Source organism: Bos indicus, chromosome 6, assembly GCF_029378745.1.
Source record: "Bos indicus isolate NIAB-ARS_2022 breed Sahiwal x Tharparkar chromosome 6, NIAB-ARS_B.indTharparkar_mat_pri_1.0, whole genome shotgun sequence".
Lineage (NCBI taxonomy): Eukaryota > Metazoa > Chordata > Mammalia > Artiodactyla > Bovidae > Bos > Bos indicus.
Window position 1 is genome coordinate 31,074,609 of NC_091765.1, and position 26,800 is coordinate 31,101,408.

General features: G+C 33.9%; 1 protein-coding gene across 6 annotated transcripts in view; it reads right to left on the reverse strand.

The window, feature by feature from the left end:
• SMARCAD1 (SNF2 related chromatin remodeling ATPase with DExD box 1) overlaps positions 1 to 26,800 on the reverse strand; it is a 91,208-nt gene that overhangs the window by 7,939 nt on the left and 56,469 nt on the right. For 5 of the 6 annotated variants that reach the window (XM_019962450.2, XM_019962449.2, XM_070790871.1 and 2 more), the window contains 11 exons: positions 24,716 to 24,817; positions 23,651 to 23,732; positions 21,972 to 22,363; positions 13,636 to 13,835; positions 7,726 to 7,816; positions 4,767 to 4,866; positions 3,303 to 3,362; positions 3,123 to 3,198; positions 2,000 to 2,135; positions 1,299 to 1,436; positions 41 to 136 (listed from right to left, as the gene is read on the reverse strand). In XM_019962450.2, coding sequence (XP_019818009.1) covers positions 41 to 136; positions 1,299 to 1,436; positions 2,000 to 2,135; positions 3,123 to 3,198; positions 3,303 to 3,362; positions 4,767 to 4,866; positions 7,726 to 7,816; positions 13,636 to 13,835; positions 21,972 to 22,363; positions 23,651 to 23,732; positions 24,716 to 24,817 — 1,473 coding nt within the window. Of the gene's footprint in view, positions 1 to 40; positions 137 to 1,298; positions 1,437 to 1,999; positions 2,136 to 3,122; positions 3,199 to 3,302; positions 3,363 to 4,766; positions 4,867 to 7,725; positions 7,817 to 13,635; positions 13,836 to 21,971; positions 22,364 to 23,650; positions 23,733 to 24,715; positions 24,818 to 26,800 lie in introns of those variants that run through there. The other variant, XM_070790874.1, reaches the window with a different exon arrangement.

Below are 26,800 nucleotides of genomic sequence, written 5' to 3' on the forward strand. Positions count from 1 at the left end.
TTAAAACCAATCATAATAAAAATACACAGATAAGAGTTACCTCTTCTTTTACTCTTCTGAGAATAAATGGTTTTATAATTTGTTTTGCATGTGCTATTCTCTCCTTTTCATATATACTTTGCTCATCTGCTGGTTTCTAAGTAAAGTAAGAACATGACATTTTAAAGTTATTACACAACATGAAACTCTCCCTCACTACATTGAGTTGTTTCCCATAGAAATTCAATTCATTCTAGACGGAACTTGAATTCTGGGCTGACGTATGGCTCTTAAGACTCCACATGTACTTGCAGGTGTTGTGACAAATCAGGTACTCTCCGGAGGTAATGAAACTGAACTGCACTAGGACACTGTTCAGAAGTTATTAACTGAGGAGTCATTACCGATCACACAGATAACTCTCTTAAAAAGATGTGTATGTATTTAAGGGAGTTTGGGTGGAGGTAAAGAGAGAGAGAAGTAGAAACTTGTTTGTTATCTATTTGTGGAAAATGGCCCCCAAAGAAAGCTAGTGCAGGTGATGCAAATAATTAGTCTACAGAAATAGGGTAGTTCCTAGCCAAAACCTGTTAATTTTGGAGAAGAGGATTTTTATTCTAAGATTTTAAAGGAATCCTCCATATCCTATGATCTGCTAAGACCACCAAGTGGGAGGGACTACATTAGTGAAATTAGAAAGGCAGCTGGCAGTAGAAGATTATCAGAAAATTCTCGTAAAATACATGTGATTTGGGAGAGTGTCAAGAACCTATATAAACATTGTTGTGCTGGAAAATCAGAGTTCCTGAAAACTACACTCTCACTTTTTCTAAGTAACAGGGAAAAAATTAACCATATTTTCTTCTAAATAAGATTTCTTTATTGTGACTTTTATGGAGTGTTAATGCAAAACATATCTCCCAGTATATGAATTTTTGGGATATTCTATCTTGCCTGGCTTTATAGTTTACCTATTAAAAAAAATGCTAATTTATCTAATTTAAAAAAAGAAGATGACATGATCAAACTTTCTCCACATATTAAATATCTGAGCTATCCACTAATTTGAAATGATGATTCAGAAAATCAGGATATTAAAAACCAAAACTTTCAGACAATGATTATAGAAGCCTCCAGTTTATTTCCCATTGTATTTTGGCTGACTTCCCAACTCATCCAAATACAGGGATATCAACCACTTAAACTTATTTCATAAGCACACATCTCTGATGAAAACAAGAAAAAAGACAAAATTAAAAAATGGTCCAGATAAAACACAAAGTAAGACATTTGAGAAAAAAATATGAATTTATGCTTACTGTCTTAGAAGAAAACATTCTTCGTATTTCACTGGTGCTACTACTGAACATATGTGGCATAACAAAATTCAACAGCGACATGAGTTCTAACAGGTTATTCTGCACAGGTGTGCCTGTGAGCAGCAGACGGTTATTTGCCTATGAACAAAGATAAAGTTTAGATTAGTGTTGCCTTAAAAGAAAAAAATATTTATATACTTTTTGGTTATCTCCCTCAGTGGTGGAGAAAAAAATTAAAATCATTATTAGTAATAAAATATTCTGTGATGAAAGATAAGTAATTCTAAAAAATTATCATCTATTGTACTTAAAGGTAGAATATATAAAATAGTTTATAAGTGGCTAACTCATGTTCCCACATTACTTTTCTATGAAGCAATGAAAGAAGATAGATTACATCTGATATCCATAAAGTTTATCCTATAGTACAAAGGTTGGCAAACTGAAGCTCATGAGCTAAGATTGGTTTTTACATTTTTAAAGGGTTTAAAAAAAATAAAAAGCAAAAAACAAGTGATAGTAGCTATGGCTCATGGAGCCATAGTAGAATGGCTCATGGAGCATGAAAAGCTACTTATCTGGTCCTATACAGAAAAAGTTTACTGATCCCTAATTTAAGATACCATACACACACACACACACACACACACAAAATCTAAAATTTTATCATACTTGGAAAAATTCAGAGAACATTCTCTTACATTAATTGTCATAAGGTGCTGGTAGCGGATGGAGCCCATATTCTTCAGCATATGGCCCTCATCAAAAATTGCATAATTCAGTTTCAGCCGACGAAACAGACTACGATCATCAGAACTGCTGATGGCACAGTTATACCTGTCACCAAAAGAAAAAATCAGTCTCTAAGAATAAACCTTTAAAAGCATGAACTCATGTGAGATTAATGTTTCAAAAATTATTTTTATTTATAGATTTTTAATAGCTAGTACCTAACATAGCTGGTACTCAAATAAGTACCGATGCACTTATATCCAATAATTACTGATGTACATGTAAGTGTGTATATGTTAGTCACTCAGTTGTGTCTGACTCTTTGCGACCCGATGGACTATAGCCTGCCAGACTCCTCTGTCCATGGAATTCTCCAAGCAAGAATACTAGGGTGGGTAGCTATTCCTTTCTCCAGTGGACCTTCCTGATTTAGGGATCGAACCCAGGTTCCCTGCACTGCAGGCAGATACTTTACCATCTGAGCTACCAGGGAGGATGATGATGCACATGTAACCAAGTTACAAAAGCTGCAATATGCAGTTAAAAGACAATTTGTGTGTTGTAATTAGACAACCTCTACACATCTAGAAGAGGCCAATTTGGGTACAATTTATATGTGATCTGCAATTATCACACACTTTGCTTTATGAACTGTTACATCTTAAGAAGCAGTAGGGAAAAAAAAACAAACAAACATGAAGCTAAGACATTTCTGTTAAGAACATAATGTTCTGTGCTTAGTTGTTCATTATATTAAACTAGTAGAGTGAATCCAAGAAATAACAATTAATAGCAGCTAGCAGTACAAGACTATATATGAAAATGGAGTCTCTTTTATTAAGAAAAGATGAGTTCTGGATGAATTCTTTTAATCATGGTCTCCTACAGAATTAATTAAAAAGTGTTATTATGGTACTACACACCAAACTGAAAAATGCGTAAATCTTCAACATAACTCATTGTATTACTTTTGTTTCATAGTCCTTAGCACAAATTTTATTTCATTTTACTACTATTTTAAAAACATTTTTAAAAAAAGATTTGGTGGCTATACATTTTTTTTCTTCCAATTTTTTTTTTCTCAATACTTACGTGGTCACGATTACATTGTATTCTTCATATCTACTATGAATGTTGTATCTAATCTGTTTACGTTCTTCTTGAGAACCTAGAATTTAAAGATGAAACATACAAATTGATTTATTGTACTTAACTGTATGTTAAGATTTTAAAGAAATTTCCAAAGTTAAGAGAATAATGACATACTCTTACCATAGTAACAGAGCACCTTTAAAGTGGGGCACCATAAATTAACTTCTCTTAACCAGTTATCTATGAGACAAAAGAGATATTACTTGCATCTGCTACAACAGGATATATGTGTGCAATGAAATGAACACTAAAGTCTAACAAGTTACACCAGGAAATTCTTCTTTTAAAAAGTAACAGAAGATGATTTTGAAAAATCACAGACTCTTCACAATTTTATCGCTGTGATTTTCAGGTGGCATCAAAATAAAGAGCAGAAGCCCAATCATTATATTTACAGATGATTATTAATTTCTAATTTTGACGTTTCTTTTTTTTGGGGGGTGGGGTACGTTCATACATACATTCTCTGACTCCAGTCTACAATGAATTGAAAAAGAATGAAACAGTAATTTGAATTGGGATGAACTGCATATTTCTCACTTAATAAATGTTTAATTATAAGTTTAAATCACTTCAGATCAGATCAGATCAGTCGCTCAGTCATGTCCGACTCTTTGCGACCCCATGAATCACAGCACGCCAGGCCTCCCTGTCCATCACCAACTCCCGGAGTTCACTCAAACTCACATCCATTGAGTCAGTGATGCCATCCAGCCATCTCATCCTCTGTCTTCCCCTTCTCCTCTTGCCCCCAATCCCTCCCAGCATCAGAGTCTTTTCCAATGAGTCAACTCTTCGCATGAGGTGGCCAAAGTACTGGAGTTTCAGCTTTAGCATCATTCCTTCCAAAGAAATCCCAGGGCTGATCTCCTTCAGAATGGACTGGTTGGATCTCCTTGCAGTCCAAGGGACTCTCAAGAGTCTTCTCCAACACCCCGGTTCAAAAGCATCAATTCTTCGGCGCTCAGCCTTCTTCACAGTCCAACTCTCACATCCATACATGACCACAGGAAAAACCATAGCCTTGACTAGATGAACCTTTGTTGGCAAAGTAATGTCTCTGCTTTACTAGGTTGGTCATATGCTATCTAGGTTGGTCATAACTTACCTTCCAAGGAGTAAGCGTCTTTTAATTTCATGGCTGCAGTCACCATCTGCAGTGATTTTGGAGCCCAGAAAAATAAAGTCTGACAACTGTATCCACTGTTTCCCCATCTATTTCCCATGAAGTGATGGGACCGGAAGCCATGATCTTTGTTTTCTGAATGTTGAGCTCACTTAGCTTCCCTTAAATTAATTACTCATGAAACAATTTAAAAGTATTACGAAAACAATCTTTTCAAATGATATTTGATCTGTAATAATTTATAAGCTGAATAACTTACTTATACTGAGTTATTTTCTTTAAAAAGACTTCCAGTATAATAACACACATATGCAAAGGGAGAAAAGTTATAAGGAAACCACAAAAATGAACATCCACCTCCACAAACTAAGAAATCACACACACACACACACACAGTTTTTCTTCCCTTCATATAAAACACTATTTAGTCAAGTAAAATTGTCCACAGTATTACAAACCTATAGTTGATGCTGGAACAACAATCAAATGAGGACCTTTATTACCCTCCTGATAGAGGTAAGCCAGAAATGCAATAGCTTGAATAGTTTTTCCCAGGCCCTAAAATAAAAGTTTAAAAGAAAACGTATTAAATGTAAAATCAAACCAAAGACTCAAATAAATACTGGGAAAATGAAAGAAAAAAGAATATTTCTGGTTTTATTTATTTATGATTCCCCACAATGTAACTCTACTATATTCTTAGTTCTCAATAACCAAAAAACAGATCATAATCTCCAAGTGATACTACAACTTAAAGAGTGGGATGTATTTTAACTGCTTGTTAATATGTGATACACACTAATATGAAAGACCTCTGCTTGCATATAAAGAATATAATTTTGGTAACTTAATATAAAGCAACCATTTAATACATACTGGATTGATAGAAACAGCGTTCCATTGAGTAACTGGAGTTGAATATATACCCATCCTATTACTTAGCAATTTTACTCCTAAGAATATATTCAAGAGATATGAGAGCATATGTCTATGAAAAATCTTGGGTAAGAATACTGATGCACTCTTATTATAATAACCACACCCTGGAAATAATCTAAACTGCCAGGAGAGTGGGTAAAAAGCAACCACCACCACCAAACCACTAATACATGGAAGAGCATGGATTAATCTTAGTAATGTTATTATGTACCAAATGAACCAGAAACTATTTAAACAGTATATGTTGTATGGATCTATTCATACAAAGTTCAGAAATCAGAAAAAAATTATTGTACTGTGATAGGTGTCAGAATAACGGTGGTGTTTATGACTGAAAAGGAGCATAATGCAACTTTCTGGGATGATGGAAATGTTGATCGAGAGGCAGTCACGTGGGTGTACATACATGTAAAAAGTCACTAAGTTGAACATTTGTATGCACATCAATGAAGTATTATATTAAAAAAAGGCTGCTGCTGCTAAGTCGCTTCAGTCGTGTCGGACTCTGTGCGACCCCATAGACGGCAGCCCACCAGGCTCCCCCGTCCCTGGGATTCTCCAGGCAAGAACACTGGAGTGGGTTGCCATTTCCTTCTCCAATGCATGAAAGTGAAAAGTGAAAGTGAAGTCGCTCAGTCGTGTCCGACTGACCCCATGGACTGTAGCCTACCAGGCTCCTCCAGCTATGGGATTTTCCAGGCAACAGTACTGGAGTGGTTTGCTATTTCCTTCTCCAAAAAAAAGCTAGAGGAAGAACAGCTCCTCAGGAGAGCTAAACATTGCCAACTGTTAGGAACTGAATTGCTCCCAACCCCAAATTTACATGTTGAGTCCTAACTCCCAATGTTAAGATTTTTGGAGATAAAGCCTTTAAAGAGATAAGTTAAATATAGAGTCATAAGGGTAAGGGCCCAACCCTAATCTTTAAGAAGAGACTGAATGTGCCCACAGGAAAAGCCATGTGAGGACACAGCAATGTGTCTATCTACAAACCAGACGTAGCCTCTGGTGAAACCAAACCTGCCAATACTTCGATTTTAGACTTCCAGTCTCCAGAACTAAGAGAAATGTTGTTTAAGTCTCCCTGTCTTTAATATTTTGTTAGGGAAGCCCTAGCAGACACTACCTTATCATAAATATTGTACTTTACAGGATACAAAAACAGTTCCACATAATATATCTCATCGATACCAAATATAAATGATATAGGAATTACTTATGCTTTATTAACTTCAGTCTTGAGAGATTAGGTCATTTGGTAAAGGTTAGGCGGCCCATGAAAGACAAATGTAGACCCAGAACCCAGACTTGATTTCCAAGTCCAGTTTCCACAATTGTACTATTCTATATACTATATATAACTTCTAATTATTTTTAAATCCCGCATATATTATTCACTATTCTAAATCACTTCTATGTTTTAACAAAAGTATGAGGTACATGTAGGAACTGTCTTAAAATACTGACGATTATTTTACTAGAAGCGAAATAGAGGACAAAGATTATCTTTGTTTTTATTTTGAAACTCTACACAGTGTAAAAGAGCTGACTCACTGGAAAAGACCCTGATGCTAGGCAAGATTGAAGACAGAGGATCAGATGGTTGGATGGCATCCTTGACTCAACAGACATGAGTTTGAGCAAATTCCAAGAAACAGTGAAGGACAGGGAAGCCTGCGTGCTGCAGTCCATGGTGTCACAAACAGTCGGACGTGATTGAAGAGAGTGAACACCACCCCCACCACAACTTAATACATATATATTCAATAAACATTTTCTCTACTGAACATGATTCATTTTTTAATAAACACTTTTTAAAAAGTATAGTTGGCAGAAGGAAGGTAAAAGTTAGATTAAAGGTCAAGTTTCTACATGACAATACTTGGACTATCGGCTGTAATGAACTTCCTAAGCTTACCTTCAAGTAAAATGTGATTGGGAAAAGAACAGAAACTCAGAGATCTCTAATAAAAGTAAAATGGCTGAGATGATGGTGATGATAAATGTGTAGATTTACTTACTGACAAGGACAAGTATCTATGATCAATTTTAAAGGCAGCTATAGAAAAGCACATGCATTAAAATCTCTTTTAGTATAATATATATATGTACATGTATATATATGTATGATGCATTCAAACACATCTGCAGAATAATCTGGAAAGATACAGCAAAATAAATATTTAAGGTGATAGGATTATGTGTGATACTGGTTTTTTTCCTATTATTTTTATGTAACATCTAATTTTTAAAATATATATTTATTAATTTGATGAGAAAGACAAAAAACCTATTTTCATTTCTGAGAGGAAGTAAGGAGGCTAAAACTCACATAAGCAATCGAAAACTGAGAAGGACAAGTGGCCTTATACTTTGCAAAGAGCAGTAAACTAACAGGGTCCAAGGGAAATTTTCATTTTTTAAATGACAGCAAGGATGCCTACTAATAGTATATCTTAGAAATAGAGTACTACTTACCATTTCGTCTGCCAAAATGCCATTAAGTCCATGTTTATGTACCAGGGCCAGCCAATTCAAACCAACCTTCTGATAGGGCTTGAGTGACAAACTGGTAAAGAGAGAGTTACCGAATGTTATAGCTTTATAATTCTATTAACTTTCTCTACTAGTTTTCTGAGATGAAATTTAGGTCTACAATGTACACAAAAAGGAAAGTATCTAGGTGTGGTCTTACCTTTTAACTTACAGTTATTAATAAAAGTTATTTACACTTAAGAAAATGAACCCAAAACATAATATGTTTTAAAAAGTCTCTCAAATTTTATTCTGTATTTGTTGACTTACTTCTTCTGGCAATAAGAATTACAAAAGGTATTGTCGTATTCAGTTAAAACGTAATGCTACGAAATTAATTACATAAACAATCAGACTATTAACTATGGTAACATATTACAAAGCTAACATTTATATTAGAAAAATGCATTCATATGAATGAGTATTAGCACACTAAGGAACTTAAAAGTATCAGAACAAAAACATAAGCATAATTTGCTACTTTGCCAGGCTGATTTAATAAACACTTTCTGAATGAATGCCAATCACCTTTAATGTCGCTGATATATATAATTATAGAGCATGTATGCATTGTGTATTTATGTTTGAACTATGTATAAATGTAAACTTGCTAGGCGTCAATAAATACCAATGAATAGAAAACAGCAGGCAAGTGTCAAAATGTTATTTAACTTGTGAACACATAACAGATTAATCCCTGGGATTAACTTTCTTGAAAGATAACATGGAAGGGTTACAGCAGACGAAAACAACAGTTTTTTCTCAAAGTTCAAGTTGTTAAAAACTAGTATTTACTGAACATCTACTATATACACAGACACACAAAAATATCATTTTCAGGTATCACCTCATTCATAGAGGTAGGCTATCATCATTTTAACAGATGAAAAAACCTGAGGCTCAGCAATTTGCCTGAGGCTGCATAACTACAAAGCAAAATCTCATGGATAAAATTTTAACCCAGAAAGTCTCTCTCACTCAAAAGCATATTCTTATACTCTCGAGGGCAGCTTAAACCCCACATTAACATAAAAACTTAAGACAAGGCCATGCTCCTCATTCTACAGTTTTTATTCTGTCCCTTTAATTTCTGTTGCACATATCCTATCTGCACATAGGGAATGTGTCTAGACACAGCCATGGGTATGATAAATGGTTAATGGGTCAGATTCTGAAATCCAGACACTTTAACTAGAACAGGGGTCAAAGAGGTAAGGCAGAAAGGTATCCATCTTAAATCAGAACCTATTCTTCAACTGTGGGGTGTGCAATCTACAAAACATTTCTCATCTGAAAAAATTAAAAGTAGAGGTAGAAAAAAGTCAGCAGTGTTGCTGAAGCCTTTACAGTTCATTTCTTAAAATGTCTTTGGTCTTCTTGGCCAATACTATTTCTATGCCATTAGAAAAGTAATAATAAGTAGAATATACTATCGAAGGTATTTCAATTTTTCAGATCCAAATAAATTCTACTATACTGGTAGTCAGAATAAATGCTAATACTGGACTCAAGACACCCTACTATGGGCTTTACATGCATTATTACTTTATTTAACCTACATTATGAAGTAGGTACTATTACTATAATCATCTCCATTTACAGATAAGAAATCCTCCCTGGGATTCAAAGAAGTTATGTAACTTCCTAAGGTCACAGTTATCCAAATCTATGTCTACAGTTGGTAGAGTAGAGCTGGTATTCAATCCAGGTCTCATCCAGAGCTCTGCCTTCAATCACTAAACAGCAAATATGAAAGTTTTCTCTTTCTGACCCACCTACTCTACAGTCAGGACTTTCTATTTTTAAATTGAACTTTCTATTATTTTTCTGAGTCATTCCTAACGTCTTAGTCATCCCCTACATATCAAGGTTCACATTCCATGAAAATGATGAAAAACTCGATAAGGTAGGCACATTGCTGCTGCTGCTGCTGCTAAGTGCTTCAGTTGTGTACGACTCTGTGCGACCCCACAGACGGCAGCCCACCAGGCTCCCCCATCCCTGGGATTCTCCAGGCAAGAACACTGGAGTGGGTTGCCATTTCCTTCTCCAATGCATGAAAGTGAAGTCGCTCAGTCGTGTCCGACCCTCAGCGACCCCATGGACTGCAGCCCACCAGGCTCCTCCGTCCATGGGATTTTCCAGGCAAGAGTACTGGAGTGGGGTGCCATCGCCTTCTCCAAAGGTAGGCACATTACATCACTTCTAAACACATGCCAAGAGCCAATATGCTATCTCAATGTAAACTGATCACAAATAGCCAAAAAATATTTTTAACAAACAAAAGTGACTGAATCTATGCATCACTAACACATGTTGAGAAATGAGTCTATTAAAATATTCTTGACTATACATAAAATTTTTAAAAAGTGATGAGATTGAGAATCACCTACTACATTGAATTTCCCATTCAAATACAATTGTTTCATTCACATTCATAAAGCAGCTATAGTAGTTGTTCTGATCAGGACATTAAATACCTTTATTGAGTACATGTATGTGTGTATTTGCTCTTCTGCTCAATTTATCTAAATTACAAGTAACTAAATTATCTAAATTACAAGCAACTGTCTGTTGCAGCACTGCTGCCCACAACACAAATCTTTTCAGAAAGCAGAAGGATCACTGAAAATGCAGTTTTGGTAAACATTTTTCAATTCACTTGTTAAGACAAGTTTTAAAACAGGGCAGCTATAGTCTTTGTCAGTCACTAGTATTTAGTTGCTATACAATTACACCTCCCATTAATTTTGACATTTCAACATTTTCTAAAAACTTTCGACTGCATATGAACCCCAACCACAAGTTTACAGGTAAGAATATAAATTGCTCAGGGTTATCTGAATGGTATGAAGTATAGCCTGGACCTTGTGAAGTGGGTAAGTGAACTCTTCTCAGTAAGGGACCATAACTATCCTACATTGTATCTTCCTCCCAATGAGGAAAAAAGTGATTTTAAGATTTTCTGAGGTCATGAAAGAAAATAAGGCAGCATGTTTAAAGTTACTTGTTTTGTTAGGGGGGGAAATCCTTTCAGATATAAGTTACTCTGATTTCTTTTCAAAGGGAAATTAAATTGGGTTTAAATTTCCTGTCAGAGAACACTAACTTCAAAATTATTTTGAAAGGTGAGAAAGGCCTGAAATAGAAAACTGGAGTATATACAGTGTGCTAAATTTAAGTGTAAAATGCAGAAGTAGAGGGCTAAACTTTTTGCAGTAGTTCATATGAAACAGATTAGGGATGCTAGTTGAAATTTTATATCCCTTAAGTATAACATGAATGCTGAAAATACTACCACAATAATAGTTTGTACTAAGAGCAGTATCCAAGCTTCTAAAATATTTATATCATAGGACTCTGAGTTAGTTGGATTACGTCTGCAGTATAGATTTGCATTTGATGTCACTGTCAAATGGTTTCACAGCAACTGTTTAGGAACAAGGATATGGAATCATCCTGTCAAGTTGAGGATGAACAAGATCAGAAGAACCTTAGTAGATTTAGCCCAGAAAAAGACACATAATTAAATATTATTTTACACTGAACATGTGAGATATCTTTTCAGTTAGAACAGTATAAAGCTGATAAAATGCTGATTACAGCTAAAGCTTGAGAGATGGCTACATTTATGATAGGAATAAAATAGGAGTAATGCTGAGGTTTGTTTTTTTAACTTTTCCCTCACTGTATTATTATATTTTAACTTAAGGCAATTTTAATTTTGATGTTTCAAAATAATGATCATGAATGTTAATGGTTTTTAGATACATATGAGAATTTTTTCTCTTGCCAGGACTTTAACAGGTTACACAGTTAAAAATATGTCATAGTTACACTATGTCTATATTTTCTTTTATCTCTAAAAGGTTCTTTTTCTGTTATAATTCTTATAAATTCATAATAGGAAAATAGTTAACAAAATTTTGCTTCAAAATAAACTTAACTACAAAGAATTCATTCTGTTAAGCAAAAGCATAACGGGTTATTCATCAGGATTGCGTAATATTTTCTTCGGTGCTAATAAATCCTTTCCCAAGGCAAGGAAAGTACTTTAAATGTTTCTATACTAAGCAGCCATTATGCTTGGCCAGTATACCAAGTAAAAGTCTGCAAGTTGCTTGTGTAACTTACAATGGCTAAAACAAAAGCCAAGACAATAAATTTCACCCCCTAGAAGTGTATCTAAATAAACTCTAGACTATCTGTACAGGTTTTCAGAAGCTGTACTTTTGGACTAGATCCAATAAGCACCTAAAAAAAAAAATAAACTATTTTTCTCATCTGTTCAATATTTCATAAAAAAGTCTTCAGTCTAATGGAAAGGATAGCTTTATTACCTGATCATACTATTTACAAGTGATAGGACTTTGTGGATGTGGGTTTAATAGAGAAATTTTTTAAGTGATGCAATAAAGCACTTGATTTTTTAAAATCCAAATTACGATAAAGTTGACTCAACTGGGTAAGCCTTGTAGAGTGAAGAACTCCCCATATCCAATGCTGTAGAACAAGAAGGAGCAGCTCCAACTACACTTTTAGGAGATGAATTTGCTGACATGGTCTTAGTTCTTTCTATGCAACAGAGAAAAGAGCTTCTTTGTGGGAAGTGCATCACGTTTCCCTACACCATCCCATAGCACCCTAGAAGGGCACAGAAAAGATTGTAGCTTACTATTAAAGGCCAGTAACCATATCCTGATTTTTTTTTTCTTATCTTGATTTTTAATTAACCAATGATCAGCAAATATGCTTTGATCATTAACTTAGTAAAATATCAGAAGTATATAAAATCACCAATGAAGGTAATTAATTTTTATGAGGCCCTGGTGTTAATCTTATTATATATCTACCAGAAATATTCCAAACAGAAATAATTCATTTAAAAAATTACATAACACTGCAGAGTATGGATATACCAAAAGTAATTCTAACTAGGCTCTGATCTTAGAAACCTCAACTGTTTCTGTGTTTCTGCCTCTGTATGTATTATCACAGTAAACGATTGTATACTTTTTTTAAAATGGAAGCATTCTGAACAGTTCTAGGTTTCCAGACAACTTAAAAATAAACTTTTAAAGGAAGTTCAAAACAACCGTGTGCCCACCATATCCCAACATCATGCAAAGTAGGGATGTTCACAATTACAAAATATTGTGTTAGTTATGTTCTGGTTGTTGGACAATTTTTTTTAGTGAAAATACTTTAGTGCTTATTTTTTGCAAGAATTCTGACAAGGTATTTTACTGACAGCAGCAGGTGGGGGAATATACTTCTTGTATTTTTTTTAAAATCACTTTTCCTTACATAATCTATTTAATAGAAGTATCCTTTTCATTTTTTATGTGTTTTTACCTCAAAAAGATTTAAAACTTTGGGCTTCTGAAAGCATTTAAAACATTTAATGACATATATAGCATATTTTAATCATTTCATTCAGGATTAAAAAGAAATTGAACTAAGACAAATTCTTACATTGATAGAATTCAGTAGCTGACTCTTCGAAGCCCTAAATTAAGTAAAGAGGTAGCTAAAACCACCTTTTCAGGTTATGTGACTGTATAAGAAATTATCTGTTATCACAAGGAAAACATAGGTTATGTAAGACCATATTTTTTCCCTCTAACTTACAATGTGATAATGGAGGAAGATATCCTGACTGAGAAGGGGAGAGGAGATCAATGGAAAAGAATTCACACACCACTCATGTACCATTTTAGGAAACCCTGGTTTTCCCTTTTGACATTAGTTTTCCTATCATTTCCACAGTTAAGTTTCCTAGGCACAATATAGAAAAAAAAAAAAACTTACACAACTGAGATAAGACAATAAATAGGTGCATACAAGTGTTACCTTTGGTTTAGAATGGAGGGTTGCTCTGTGTTCCATCCACCTCCATTTCCAGTGAGCATGGTAACTTGTTTTGTCAGTTTATTTGAAATGTCTTCACATTTGTTCATAAGCTTTATAACTACATCCCTTTCCTGAATCAGTGTTTTACAGTGCCATATCAAATCTTCTGATAAGCCATTTGTTTTGGACATCTTTGTGAACTATGGCATGAAAAGAAAAATAATTTAACAGTTCAGATCTAGAGTCAAACGGAGAGTCAATCTCAATTTTTCTCTGTGATGGAAAAAAGTTTCTTAAACTCTTATTAATGACCTTCCTTAATCAAGTGCAAAGACAATAGGCATTTTCATTATCATATTTCTCTTTGATAAATCTCACTGCCATCTTAAACTCATCATGTTGAAATAAAATACACCTTTCTCTTCAAAATACAGAATCCCAAGCTTGTTACTTTGATTCTAGTAGCTGTTCTCTTATGGGAGAAACTCTAACGTAATTGTTAATGTCTCCTATCAGTCATTTTTTTGCCTTTAAAACTCAATTCATTTCTATTACCAAAGGTAACAATACCAAATGTAATAACCGCAGACCAGATCTCTTATTTTTGTCACTTCCTATGAATATGACATACAGTCATATGACTATATGATTAATTTTTCTGAAACATACTTTTCCCTAAGTACAACCCCTCAAGCTTTCAAAAACTCCAATTATTGATATTGTCCCTTGATATTTTACCCTAAACTGAGACTAATACTTGGAAGATACTGCCTGAATTAAAAGTTAGCTGTGACCAATTCGATAGTTTGATTAAACTTAAAAATAATATCAATTTCAACACAAGACTTGGATAAATGGTTTTGTGTGAAAACTCAGAATTTCTTTCAAAATATATTCGTATTTATTTTTCTAAAGGAGATACTGACTACTGCACAATGTAGAAGTTTTAACAATTAGAATTTTTCCACAGAGCTGAAAAATATACCCTGAAAAACTGTAAAAAAATATTTTTAGTGTAAACGATTAGAAAAAAATCCCAGTAGCTATTTGAAAACTGTTTGTTGGACAAAAAAACAAACAAACAAACAAAATTCAGAACAGAATAAAGCTAACTAAACTAAAACCATCTTATCAAGATAAAACCACACGATTTTGACTCATGACATCTTACTTGGAATATTTTTTCAAGTGTAACAAGAATCTCATTAACAACTCTAAATAATCCCTGTTATCACAATATTTCTAAGTTCACAGAAAAGCTCAAGCAATAGAAATTTAGTAGAGGATATGCTGAGAAAATTTCATAAATAATAGTTTATATTAATACATTTTTTATATCTAACTTAGTTGGTAAGAAAAGAAATTTTTAATCTGTCCCAAAGCCATATTATTACTGTACTGCAGGAATAAAAAACATAACAAAACAAAGATGCAGCATGCCAAAAAACAGCACTGTGAAATACGAAGTCATTTGCACACTACTTTATATTTTCACAAGGACAACATACATTCATAATCACAATGTAACCTTCCATTTGGTACTTTCAGGGAAAAGATTTACACATAAAGAACCAGATGTGTAGGAATCAGTGCCTTGAAGATTTTAAGGAGGTTCTACTAGAACTTTTAATTACAGTATTTTTATTTAATGGAACGCCCCAAAACAACCTCATGTCTATTATGGGGTATGTGTTTGTGATATGTATGTGTGAGAGAGAACCAATAAGAATAGCCAGGAAAAAAAAAAAGGAACATACAGTGTGTGCTTTGTATGTGGCAGAGACTGCTAGGTAAGACTCATTAAGTCCCCACAACAAATTCAAGATCAGTCCACCAGTTCCGGATGAATAAATCAAGGCTCAATTCCCAAGGTTACAAAGCAGGATAAAAAGACTCCAGTCTATGCTCTTTTCACTAAAAACTAGTAACTCCCCAAATAAAATAAAACTGTGAAAGTTAAAAAGCAAAAACCCTTTTTTTCTGCAAATAACTGCCATTTATTGTGCGTTTTATTTTTAAATAAAATAACAATTTTATTTATCACTACCCTGGCTGGTAAACATACCCGGTATACAGACATATTCCCTGTTCTCATGTGGTTTACAGTCATTGGGAAAGACACACAACATACAATTTTAAGTGTTAACAACTGGTATTCCAAGTTGTTGTTCAGTCGCTAAGTCGTGTCTGACTCTCACAAGGAAAAAAAAAAACAAAAGCTCACGAGTATAATTGAGGAAGTCCTTTCAGAGTAATAAGGCCAGAAATCGCAAAGAACAGTTTTGACTCAAAAAAGATCAATTTAAAATGTCACAACCTAGAGAAGTAAGATATAAACATAAACAAACAACTAACCAAACATTACCACTTCCTGATGAAAGAACACATCACCAACCATTTAATAGTACTGGTGGGAACATCTAATTCTAATTTTGTTACTTCTAATTCCACAGAAAATATAACCAGAAAAGCCCAGACTAAGCTATAGAACAAATGATCCAGTTTCTTCACCAAAGATTACAGGAAGGGTTGGGGCAGGAGGGAGGGAGAGAGGCACAGGAAGGTGGGGGGAGATGAGGAATGGAGGAGCAGCGGGGAGGACAGATGAAACAAGATTCAAGAGGGTAATTAAGCTGGCGATGAGTACACAAAGGTTTGCTACACTATTCTAATTTTTATGTCTGATATTCTTGTAGGGGCAATGAGGGGATGCAAAGCAGCTCATTTCACAATGCTGTAACAGTCTGATTGAGACTTAGTGAACTTGACATTTTGGATATTTTTGAAGTCAAAGTTTCAAAACTTAACTCGCTGAGCTTCTCACATTCTTTACCCCTCTTTCCATACAAGACAACCAACATTAGAGATGACCTAAATTATTGCTGTTAGTTTAGAATTTAGATCTAAGTAGTGATACATTGTCAATGAATGTAAGACATCAGTTTCATTTCTCATCAGAAAGAGAAAAAAGTTTCACTGTTTGATAAATTTGCTAATATTAGCTTTAGTAATAAGTAATAATAGTAAACACAAAACATCTCTCTCATGTAAATGATGACTCTAGGGAGCAGTTCAGATCTGGTAGAGTGGTTCCAAAAACCAAAACTTCTACTTTGTCGCTTCAATATCCTCAGCATGTGGTTCCCAACATCACACCAACAGGGAGAAGAGATCCTTAAAAGACTCTTTCAAAAATCACAGTATACTTCTATTATATCTCACTGGACAGGAATTTGTCAAATTACCAAAGGGAGGCTAAAAAAAGTAGTCTTAAATATACTGTGGGTAATGTCACCAGTCATAAACCTGTTTTAAAGCACAGAGTGGGTTAAAAAGACAGAAAAATGATTTGATCCAAAAAAGTTTGACTCATTATGTCTAGAAATGACACTGACGGAGGAGTAGAAAACTACAATGGTTTCTTAACATTTCACTAATAATATACTATGGTTATCTGCAGCAAACGTTTTTCGAGACAGACAACTGAACAGGCACTTACTTTACAGTCCTTAGACTGCTCCACTGGTCAGTACCATAATTACAGCCCATTTACAGATGAAGAAATAGAGGAACAGAGACAGAACTTGCTTAAGGTCATGTAAGTTGCTGGAAAATGTCAGAACTGGGATTTAAAATGAGGTCATTTATCTCTACTCTATTATTCAATCACTTCCTAGTAGGTATTTATAAAACCAAGGGACTAAATAAAGAGGCATGAAACACAAAGAGAGAATAACAAGTTTCCTCAGGATGTCAGGGAAATCAGACTCCAATGTCAAAACTGATTATTTGACCTACAAACAATCAGTCCAAACCACAGCAGGTCTTAAGACTCCAGAAGACTTTTTCAAGAAGACGAAACTGATAAAATATCTGAAGTGTTTAATAACTGAGGGCAAATTTAGACAACTAGGGAAGAGTCTAGAATTGAAGTAACAAGTATATATACAAAACTAAGAAAAGAGAAAAATCAAGATAGCTAATAATTAGGGAAAACAAAACGCTGAGCAAGGTGAAAAAAGCAATCGGTGTTATATATCACAAGGTTCAGTTATGAAAGGTATTTGCATAGTTAACAAAGTAGATACTAAAAAAAAGATTTTCAAAATTATCACATTATTAACATATTGCTGGGCCTGGGAAATGGGCATGTGAGACAGACGGTGAGAAGAGAGCTAATCCTACCACAGTGCTATAATGTCTTGTATCACGTCAACAAATAAGCCCTGCAACTGAAAAATTTGGAAAAGCATTATGTTTATATTACCTAGAGATATAAAAGCAATAAGAATCAGACAAGATGTGGAAGCAATTATTTGCAGTACAAGAAATGGGCTAGGAAGCGGATGGATATGGATTTTCAGGGAAAACAAGGCTATAGAATTATTTAACCTGTTTATCTAAATATATGCATAAATAATAAACATTAAAAAAATCAAACATTTAATTTCAAAATGTTTTCATCAAGTGTGTGTGGAGGCAGGGGAAATGGGCATCTCGCCTTAAGAAAAGGTGTAAGAAAACTACTGCTATGTCACTGCTCTGAAGACAAAAAGCATTTAACAATCCTGTAAGTTACTTAGCTTCACTAAAACAAGATTTAAGAAGTACAAAGTACTCTGTAAAAGCAGGATCTACTAAGAAATCTAAAGTTATTGATAAGCATAAAAATATGACCCTAATTACATAATGTGAAATATACAAACATACACATAAACAGATGGATACTCAATAAATCTTAAGTGGTGACTATCTTTGGTAGAATTTTGGCTAAACTTGACTTTCTTTTTTCTTCTTGCATGTACTGTTTCAACTTTAGACAAAACAAATTCTTTTTAAAAAATGATAAAGCTATTTCTTTCAGGGGGAAAGAAAAGGTAATTGATAGTAACTGGATAATTTCATGAAAAAAGAACATCAACATGGCCCTGATTACCATCTCTTTGATTAAAAAGTATTACTTTAAGGCCTTTAATGTTTTTAAAATAGTCACAAACTGAAGTACCTATCTCCTGCCACCATGTGTCGCTCTTACAGCACAAGTAACTGAATTTCTATGGGAAGGGGAAAATTGTTTAAAAGCAGACTTAATTCCCCACCTAAATAAAAAGTGGGACAGCAGCTTAGAAAGTACTCAAATGCACATGTAATTTCAAAATAAATATTTATCAAACTTACAAAAGTGAAAACAAAGCCTGAATACAGCAATCTTCTTCATTTTATTGAAGCCACCCTATCAGGAAGTAGTACACATTACAATGCATCAAGTGACAAATTCACAGACATTTTACAATAACCACCAGGAAAACAAAGCAAAAGAAAACTTGTAGTATAAGTTACTAGAGGATGGGAGCAGTACAACAGGAGCTTAGTGTTTCCACATGACTAAACCTTGTTTGCTTGGTTAACAGTCAAAGAAAACTGCATTTATACTGATCTAAATGTTATGGAAGTAAATGTGTTTTAGGTTGAGTTATTTACATAGAGTTAGCTACTCATGAATCTTCAATTGATCAGTATACACTACTGTTCTGATTAAAGTATAAAGGTGCAACATATAAGATTATCATAGACATAATAGTATCTCCACCTTACTTTGCACAAAGCTAAATAAAAATTCAGTAAGTGGTGGATCAACTGGGGCCATTGAAATCTGGCAATAAAAACCCCAATTTTACCACATTAACAGTACATGTTTTTAAACTAATAACATTTTGGCTGGCTATATTTTCAAAGTCTACATGATTTAACAATGTGGCTTCTCACCATAAGCACATACTTTACTGCTATTAAGCAGAAAAATAAGAGAAATGGAAAAATTATGAGGAAAATTTGACAATCTTTAGATTTTTATTTTTAAAAAGGATATACAGCTGCAAACATAAACACCCTCACATAATGCACTTATTTTGTTAAAAAAACTGATTACATTTAACCCATCAACATTATGGAGACTGTCAGCTGGGTAAAAGTCATAATTAAAATGTATGTGTATACTTGATTTATTGGCTGTTTGCACTGTAATGAAATATCTAATGAGTTATTAAAGTTCTGCCAAATTCTCCAATCCTTAAGACTAAAATAAGCTTCAACAATAATGTCTAGTTTACTAGACATTTGTATACTGCTCTTAATATACATAATGCCTTGTAATTTTCACTTAAGTATGACTGAGGGACATGATTAAAATTTCAACTAATTCTCACAGGAATTTCTAAAAATAGTAGTTATGAAAACAAAGGTAAATGCTATTTCTTTTGTTTCTTTTTGAAGTAGCTAACAGGTGTGTTAGCAAGCCTCTCTGATTAACAGGGAAGGAGTAAATTACAACATATGCATTTTCTTTTTACCAAAATGTACATAATATTGACTTTCCTTTAATTACTTTTAAGACATTAAATTGCTCTTTAAACTAGTCTCATTCAAAATTCTAAAGTAACTGAAAGGAGAAGTTTAAAGTCCTAAACAAATTAAAACATAAAGCTCATACACAATGACTTGCTAATTTTAACTGTTCATTTCCCAAAAGTTACATTTACTAACTTTTACATTTGCTAACTTTTCCAAAAGTTACATTTACTTTTTTTTTTTTTTTTACTAAAGCACTGTATATGCTACACTCAAGTGGCCAACTTTGCTTTTTGACTGCTATATAAAATAATCAACATAATATGAATGGCTAGTGAAAACAGTCTCTGTGTTCAACTTTAAGAAAGGGGGCAAGATGCTTTAGGAGGTTTAAGTAGATAATCTCTCAATTCATGTCAAGACTAATTTAAACTATGCCAATTAATTAGTAGGGGAAATACGCTTTCTGCATGCTAAGTTGCAGAATATTTTTCAAAGCATCTGGGACATATCACTTTGGTATAATTTACTTTTACTGTAAGATATGTGGGCAAGTGGTTACAGTGACTAAACACACTGGCGCAGATAACTGCATTCCTTATTAAATAAATCAGAATCCCAACAAGCCTGAGCAACCCAACTCTGCAACAACACAGGAGACCATTCAAGATTAAAAGAAAGAAGAAAAGGAAGAAAAGAAGAACAAGAAAGCCCTTCAGCAAATACTTTACCAAATAAATCACTTAGGCAAAGCCAAACAAGTTTTGAAAGGGCCTGCTTTGACAGATGTTCTCCGTAAAAGCAAAAGCTTTAGGCAAAATGAATGTCTTTATTTATTTATTTTCAAAGCCACAGAATATTAGTAATGTTGTTTCTTTATTTTTCAAATATTTTAATTTTTAAAAAAATACTATTTACAGCCACTGTTCAGGGACCTTCCCTCACTGCCACTTCAAGATACTCGTCAAGGGAACTTAGGTTCACACAGATTTGACCAAGTACAAAATTAATCACAAAGCAACTTTACTCCCTAAGTTAGAGAATAAAACTGAAAACTTTATAAAGCACCAAGAGTTACTTCATATTCTAAAGCTATAAAAAAACCATCTATATTGCTTTCACAGCAGGGCTTATTTAGAATTCATGCTCAAAAAGCTGATATTTTCATAAAAGATAAAGGAAAATTTAAAAGACAAGAGTTCTTTTTTCTGTATGAATAAGATTTGCTGACTGTTGACATTTATAAAACTCAAAATACAGGTATTTTAGATATAAGTTGTTTACAGTAAATGAAATTCCAGAGAATGATCATGCAAAGTGTACTTACCAATGCTTATGCCTTCCCTTCACCTAACGCTTGAATTCTAGGCTTCCACACACTTTTCTATCTTTCCACTTAAAAACGCTGCAGCCTGCTACACTCCATAAAATGGCCGCGTTGTTTAACCAAGAAAAGCATGTTAGAGATTGAGCTGTCACTTTCAGAAGAAAAAGAAAATAAACAACTGCTTCTTTTGTGGTGAAGCATAAAACACTTAGGCTGGCATTTTGAATCATGGAGCTCCCCTGGATGTTGCTACTGCTCTTCAAGTAGTAGTTGTAAAATTTCTGCCACATTCTTGCTTTCTGCATGGTGTCTCAGCAGTAACAGATCAGAACAGGCTAGCAAACAACTCCTTCCTTAATGGTAAGCTCTAATTTCTTCTTCTGCAGTGAAATGAACCAAGTTTCTATGCAAAAAAATGAGTGACAGTATGCCCAGCCAATCAGCTTGGGGTTTTCCAGGAAAATCACCCCCTAATTCATTCAAAATTAGGTCATATGACACTATTTGAAATACTATTGGCTTAGAATGATAAGTAATGTTTGACTCTACACAGGATAAGGCCACCCATCTATGCTTCCCTAGGCTGAAGACACCTTGACTATGAACGGTACAGTGAAAACACACACACTCACACACAGGGGGAAAAAAAATGTAGCCTTACCAGAGCTTCCCAACTATTAAAGGGCCGGAGTTCTGTTATCTTCTGAGCCTTTTTCTGAGAACACTGAGGAATCAAAGTAAGTTCACCGATTGAAGCATCTTGAAGGAAGTGAAGGATTTTACCTTTATAGCCATCCTCCATCACTTCTTCACCACTACTATAGTCCTCGTCTAGCGAACTACCGACATCAGAACCTGAATCATATTCAGAGTCTTCAATAACTCTTTTAGGATTAAATACATTTTTTTTACGTTTCTTGTTAAAACCATTTTGTGGTTTCATGGAACATTTCTGTTTCAGTTTTGTTTTAGCTGCATTTTTAGGATAATTTTGACTTCTTGAAGAAACCTCTTTTCCATTTGGAAACTCACTCGGTGAAGCATACTGCATATCTAAGTACAAAGAAAGACAAAAATAACTATATTAGAAAGATATAAATTAAATATAAAGACACAGGACTTTAAGACTTCATATAAGAAAAATATTTAAAACAGTATTCGTGTTTTTCAATACAGAATTCAATTACAATTTATTGTTACATCTTGATTTGCCTTAAAGAGAAATAATGAAGTAGAATATGAAATTATACAATGAATTTAAATATTAGTTTCAAAAACAGGTGATAACTTCTTTCTTAAAATGAATTAAATATAAATCCTCATTTTCTATCAAAGATCCTGAGAATGTAAATGGCAGCTGCATATACATAAGACACCCATGATGGTATTTAGCAGCCCCATCCCCAGGCCAAAACTGATGGGTATTAGAAAAACAATGCTCATCCTAAATTAAAACTATCCATTTTATAATTAATTTTCCCATCACCCATCTCCACTATTCTAGGTTCATCTTTACTAAAAGTCATTTACATATATTATTAAAAAGCACCACTACTTTATCACTGATTAATGTATTATATTCCATGGATTTCTAAGATGTCTGTGATTGAAGGTACATTTATTTTACATACTAGTAAGAAATATGAACAATTAATCTATAATCATTGTTTTATTATCTAGAATGCTTTACTTATTCAAACAGCTTTGAGACTTGCAAATTTTCATACATTCATTTCTGTACATGTATTAAAAAATAAGAAAAATAAATTGAATTTCTTCACATTCGTAATCCTTCTCTTCTTAATCTTATTTCAGACTCAGAACTGATGATATTGGTGGCTTTCTTTTCTCCACACAATACCATTCTCTGTGCCATCAAGAGCACTTGTTGTACAGCATTACCTAAAATAATTCACTAATAAAACCTACAGCCATTGTGTTGGAATTTTAAAAAACTGGCTTTGTAATTAAGAAGAGCTAGTCTACTTGATTGCTACTTAAGAATGTTACTAAACATGTGTGGTTCAACTTCTCCCCACTATTTCTCTACCCTTAAGTTCCTAAAGTTAAAAACATTCCACAATGGGATCAGTGACTTTCTTCCATGCCAGTGACACTTACCTTGTAAGTTTCTGATATTGATGCTTTAGATATTCATGTAGTGTAGGTGAGGACATCTATCTTACAATGTTTACAAGGAATACAGGGAACTGGTTTCTAATATCTCTTGCAAGCCCATTCTCTGGTTATTAACTAATAGGTTTACTATTTTCTTACATACTACAATATAATATATTGGGAAGTATGAATTTTCTATAATAATATAGAACAGATAATTACCTTGGTCTTCTGCAAATACTTTTAAAGATTCTAAAGCCTCTGTGTACATCCATTCATGTTCCTTGAGTACTTCCCTTAATTCCTAGAAATAAGTCATTGATCTTTTTATTAAAAATCTAGAATTAATGACTTCTTGAAAAGAAAAGTTTTATACTTTAAAAAATAAATCACTTAAAAACTTAAAAGAATTCATAGCTGATGATTTCACACTTGCTTTTATGTTGCTCTTTACAAATGCTTTCTGTATATACAGTTATACTTCTGTAAATATATAACAGTCTTTCTTCAAAGGGAAGGAAGCTTGACAGTTTTTGCACTTTTACTCTTGCTATGGAGTACTCTGAACACCAGAATATCAAAAAATGTTTGCTCAGTTTAACTTCAACATGCAGTTAAGCTTTTTCATAAACTGATAACTTCAAAATGTAATTTGAACATATGTAAAGAACCAGTATAGCAACAAAACTTTGTCTTTAGTTCATCAGAATTTAGCAGATGTGCGTATACCTGAATAAATCAATACAGGTATAAATGTATTCCCAATGTGAAACAAATAATGTGTTTCCAAGTACAATATGATAAAACAGAGGCTCTTTTAGTAATGGCATGCTTGGCATGGGTCTTTACTGACTCTGAAAGTATTTTTACTACCTAGCAAATAAACCAAAGATTATGGAATATCAAGGCACTAAAGTGGATTATTACACTTTAAAATTCTTTACGAAAAATCAAAGGTTGAGAATACGAAGAAAACTAAAAGAAGTTACTTGGGATTATAGATGACTTTGCATTTTATATATGAGTTGACAACTATTACTACAGTTATATTTGTTATGCTTACATGATGTTATCATTATAATGTTGATATTACAGTATCAAATAAGGCAAATAACCAAGGTAAACAAGTTATACAAATATGTTTTATAATACTGATAAACAAGAGTTAAATTAAATATAATTAGAAAAATGCAAAATCACTCTAAGCTTTTCATGCAGTTGACCTCAAAGACTATTTTGCAGTACAAACAGCACACACTGATTAAATACCTATATATGAGGACTCACCTCTTTATCAAAATTGGGAAATTCCTTTTGCAATTTCAACACAATACTTTCCTGCTTTTCCCAGTTAGTGCTAGATTCTGCAGATTCATTTGACTCTTCCCCCTAATGGGGACAAAAGAAAAGAGAACCAATTTAAGAGATCATCAGGAAAAACAGTCTTAAGACAGCCACGTTTGTATTTTGACTTGATTTGAAAGCTCTCACATTCCATCAAGAAGAATTCAAAAATGCTCTTTTTTTTGTTCATGTGAAAGTTGACAAATTTACATCTTAAGAATAAAAATATTACTGGTTTAAGATCACTCAAAGACCCTGACTACATATCTAGTAACTAGAATGATACTAAAACTAACTTGAAATAATTCAGGTATAAATATTAACTGCTGAGTCACAACATAAAAGCAACATAGTAACAAAGAAACTTATATGAAACTAAATAATATATAAATTAAACCTTAATTTGGGAGTAACTGGCTACTCACACACTATCTCTTTCCTCCGTCACTTAACTTCATTTGAAGAAACTGGTTCCACATTTAAAAGAAAAAAAAACAAGATCTCTTGGGTTCACATATAGGAGAAATCTTGTATTTTAGTCAATCTAAAAGCATCTATTTACGTTGCTAAGAACTGTACCACATGCTCTACACACAAAAGAGAAAAAATTAGTTTCATGCTTTCTCTTCTACCTCCTTTCTTGTCCAACAACAGCGCTTTTTTCTTTCATTACCTAACAGAGAAATATCTAAATTGTGAGCAATACCCCCTTCACAAACAGGAATAAGAGGAAGTTCCACTAGACAGAGATATAAAATGCTAGAGAAGTTAGGAGTAGGAAGAAGAAAACTGGACATGTTTTTTGTAATAGTAATTGGCCTGTTTGGGCTGGAGCACAGAGACTAAGAAAAAGGCTATAAGGTTGAAAAATCAAACCAGAGCTAATACTGCTTAAGGCCTAGAATGCCAAACTCAGGTCAGTCTTCATTCAGAAAGCAATGAGATTTTTGAGAAGGGGAATAATGAAACACTAATATTTGGAGAAAGCACTGAAAGGCTATCAAAAATTCATACTGCCATCCTTGCTTTACAGATGAAGACACTGAACCTCCAAGAACAATCCTTTTAAAGATCACAGATGGACAATGACCAGCTGAGGTACAAACAGAAACTTAGGTGTTTAGATCAGTGTTCTTCCATTACCAAGTACTCTTGCCTGGAAAATCTCATGGACGGAGGAGCCTGGTAGGCTGCAGTCCATGAGGTCGCAAAGAGTTGGACACTACTGAGCGACTTTACTTTGACTTTCACTTTCATGCATTAGAGAAGGAAATGGCAACCCACTCCAGTGTTATCGCCTGGAGAATCCCAGGGACAGGGGAGCCTGGTGGGCTGCCGTCTATGGGGCCGCACAGAGTCGGACACGACTGAAGTGACTTAGCAGCAGCAAGTGTTTCCTAAACTTTAGTTATTCCCACAGCACATTCATGATTTTAAATAAGTCAAATGTTATCAAAGGATGAAGGATAAACAAATCGTAATATGCATATAAAACAGAATATAACTCTGTCCTAAAAAAAGGGAGGGGGGAAATGAAGTACTTATACCTGCTACAACATGGATGAACCTCAAAAATATTAACCTAAGTAAAAGAAGCTAGACACAAAAGGTCACATATGATTACATTTATATGAAATCCTACGACAAAAAGCCAACTGGTGGTGCCAGAGGCTAGGGGGAGAAGAGAATGGGGAGAAACTGCTTAAGATATGCAGCATGATATTACTGGGTGATAAAATATTTTGGAACTAGATAGAACTTATATTTGCAAAACATGGGGAATGTACTAAATGCCACTGAATTTTTAATGGTTAATTTTATGCTATGTGAATCTCATCTAAAGGAAAAAGTTATTTGGAAAATAGTAACCAGTCCATCCTAGAGGAAATCAGTCCTAAATATTCATTGGAAGGACTGATGCTGAAGCTGAAACTCCCAATACTTTGGCCACCTGATGCAAAGAACTGACTCATCTGAAAAGACTGGAATGATTGAAGGCGGGAGGAGAAGGGGAAGGCGGGAGGAGAA